Source organism: Quercus lobata, chromosome 4 (genome assembly GCF_001633185.2).
Source record: "Quercus lobata isolate SW786 chromosome 4, ValleyOak3.0 Primary Assembly, whole genome shotgun sequence".
NCBI classification, from domain to species: domain Eukaryota; kingdom Viridiplantae; phylum Streptophyta; class Magnoliopsida; order Fagales; family Fagaceae; genus Quercus; species Quercus lobata.
Window position 1 is genome coordinate 84,400,590 of NC_044907.1, and position 3,117 is coordinate 84,403,706.

Consider the following 3,117-nt stretch of genomic DNA (forward strand, 5'->3'; position numbering starts at 1 on the left):
TCCATCCCAGTTTGTTTGTCTTCTATTCTATTTTGGGATGTCCCAAAATAATTTTTTTTTTCTAAAAATAAAAATTATTAGTTTACTAATGTTCCAATTATACCCCTACTTTATTTTCCAAAAAAAAAAAAAAAAAACTAACATTTAAAAAAATCAGTTTAATTGAGGCACCTTTTTAGTTGCCTTATTAAGAATAACTCTTTTTTAAAAAGCTAATAAATTTATTTAAGAGTAGTTTTGTAAACTTATACATTTTTATAAGGCAGATAAGATAATAAATGATGTTCTCTAAAAAATTTGACTTTTCAAATATGACAAACAAATTAAGACGGAGTAAGTATAAATTTATAACAAAGAGAGACATTTAGAACTTACAAACATTCACATTTTACTCTTAAAATCGGAGGTATATAGAAAGGCAAATAGAGAATAGAGATGAGATGAAATTCATGAGAGAAAGGGAGAGTGATTTGTGTTGTTAATAAACTTTGGGATGAGCTAATCTATGTTGTTTGATTTTGAGCATTGAGTTGTGATTATGGTGTGCAAGATTTAAGCCAAATTGTACAAAATTATTTTTTAAGGATAATAGAAAAAATATTTTATATATATAATTTTTTTTTTCCAAGTAGGGGGTTCTTTTGAACCCCCTGAATTACAAGTTCTAGATTCCTTAGAACTTTCACGAGTTAATTAATATAAAAGCGCCAGCAAAAGATTTTGTGCGAGATTATTGACTCTACGCTCCAGCACGTTCAAAGTCTGAGTGCGATTTTGAGAGGTTTATTAATCAAAAGGATTAGGACTGAGATGAGGTTGCCACTAAGAATAAAGTCAGCATTTTCTACTCAGACTTGGCCAAAATTTGAAAAGTCTTGTCTATTTATAGAGTTCTTGGAGAGAATTACACACCCACAAAACCAACCTTCAATTTCATTCAACATGTTGTGCTCAAAATATATTTCTGTCAGCTTTCTATTACTCAGCCTCTCCCTCTATGCAGTCAATTGTGCAGACCCATTATACCATTTTTGTTTTAGCCAGGAAAACTTCACTGCCAATAGCCCTTATGGTACAAACTTGAATGGCTTGCTTAAACTTTTGTCCACCAAAGTTCCTTCAAAAGGGTTTGGGTTCAGCTCAACTGGGCAAGGCCGAGCTCAAGCAAATGGTTTAGCCCTATGCCGAGGTGATGTCTCAAAAACAAACTGTAAGACCTGTGTCATTGATGCAGGCAAAGAGCTTGGTGATCGTTGTCCTTATAAAAAAGGAGCGATAATTTGGTATGATAACTGCCTTTTAAAGTACTCGAACATACATTTCTTTGGAGAAATCGATAACAAAAACAAGTTCTACATGTGGAACGTCCAAGATGTAGACAATCCCACTTCATTCAATCCAAAAGTTAAGGATTTGTTAAGCAGGTTATCTAATAAAGCTTATGCCAATCCAAAATTCTATGCTACCGGGGACCTAAAGCTTGATTCATCAAGCAAACTATATGGTTTGGCTCAATGCACCAGGGACCTTTCAGGTCTTGATTGTAAGAAGTGTCTTGATACTGCGATTAGTGAACTTCCCAACTGTTGCAATGGAAAACGAGGTGGGCGAGTTGTTGGTGGCAGTTGTAACGTTAGATATGAACTTTACCCCTTTGTTCATGCCTAGACTGTTATGGTTTCCTATGTTTATGCATGAAACTGTGTAATGTAATATGTTTAAAAATAAATAAAATTGTCCAATGAGACAACTTATCTTTGCTTCGTCACTTGTTTAATTTTGGCCAATTGTAATCATTTGGTTGGATTTTTGGTACTTAGATGTTGAAATTTTGCATGGGGCAGGGGTTTTGCTAAATATTGTTATTTAAAAATACTCGGCAAAATCTTTTTTAGAATTTTTGTTTAACCTTGGTTGAGTTCTTTTTGTGTAAAGCCATATCTCTACCACGGGAGGGATGATAACTAAAAGGGAAAAATGTTTCACACTAAAACCAAATATGTGTGACAAATTGACAATTAATATATAAAAGAAGGCTCTTTTATTCTGGTACTTCAGGTTAAGTAACATGTTTGAGCACTCAAACATGTTACTTAAGCTTGGTGAAAGAGTGTAATTAAAGTTTGTGTATGTTTAGTAATTCGTTTTTCACACACACATATATACGTATATATACATACACTCAAATATCATATTAATTACGCCAAAAGAAATACATACTTTCCAAGAAATTTAAAACAATCCTTATTGCAAGCCAAATTTCAAGTTTTCGCATTAAATACAAATCAATTAAAAATAAGAAAATAGATAATTAAATAAAGGTAAAATAAAGCCAGCAGTGGTTGCTAGATGGTAGGATGTGTTTAAGATGATCATAGGCACGCTCAAATGGACCACAAAAGTAAGGCAAAATAAAAGTTAGTTGAGAGTTAAATGTGATAAATGATAGACATATAGTAGCAATTGTAGTAATAGTTGAAGTAATTGATTAAAAGTAAAAATAATATGAAGAGTGGCAATTTTATTTATAATATTAAAAAAAAAAAAAAAAACAAACAAACAAACCCTGCAAAAATTATTGTGCAGTATAGATCTTGTTTTTAAAATTCCCCATGAAGAAATTGAGAGAGGAAGAAAGGTGAAGATATGCATTTGTGTCTTAACCTTGATTTTTTGAATTTGAAGTTTGTATTAGAAACAAAAGAAAATTAACGAATAGCGGTGGTTATTCTTCTAAGTTGTAATTTGGATTAAAAAAATAGCTCAGGCTAATAATAATGGTTTTTTAAAAATAATAATAATAAAAAAATACTCTTAACTCAAAGTGACAAATTGGGTTTATTTTTTTATAGACCTGAACGTGCATAAAAAAAATGTGAGAAAGAGAAAAACAAAAACAAAACAAAACAAAAAAGATTTTATACGAAGCCTATAATTTAGGATTTTAAAACCTAATAAAATTACTCAAATAAGTGAAAAAGAGTGTGGGTAACTGGATATTCTTTTAACTACACGGGATCTGATAATCTCATGAAAATAAATAAATATAAATAAAAACTACACAGAATGATGGGATGAGGATTATAAAAGCCTTTTTTTTTTTTTTTTTTAACTGAA

General features: G+C 30.8%; 1 protein-coding gene across 1 annotated transcript; it reads left to right on the forward strand.

The window, feature by feature from the left end:
* Positions 1-942: 942 nt before the first annotated feature.
* Positions 943-1,668, forward strand: LOC115988102 (cysteine-rich repeat secretory protein 38-like). The gene has a single exon (XM_031111738.1). It carries the CDS (start codon positions 943-945, stop codon positions 1,666-1,668), a length of 726 nt encoding a protein of 241 aa, XP_030967598.1.
* Positions 1,669-3,117: the final 1,449 nt, after the last annotated feature.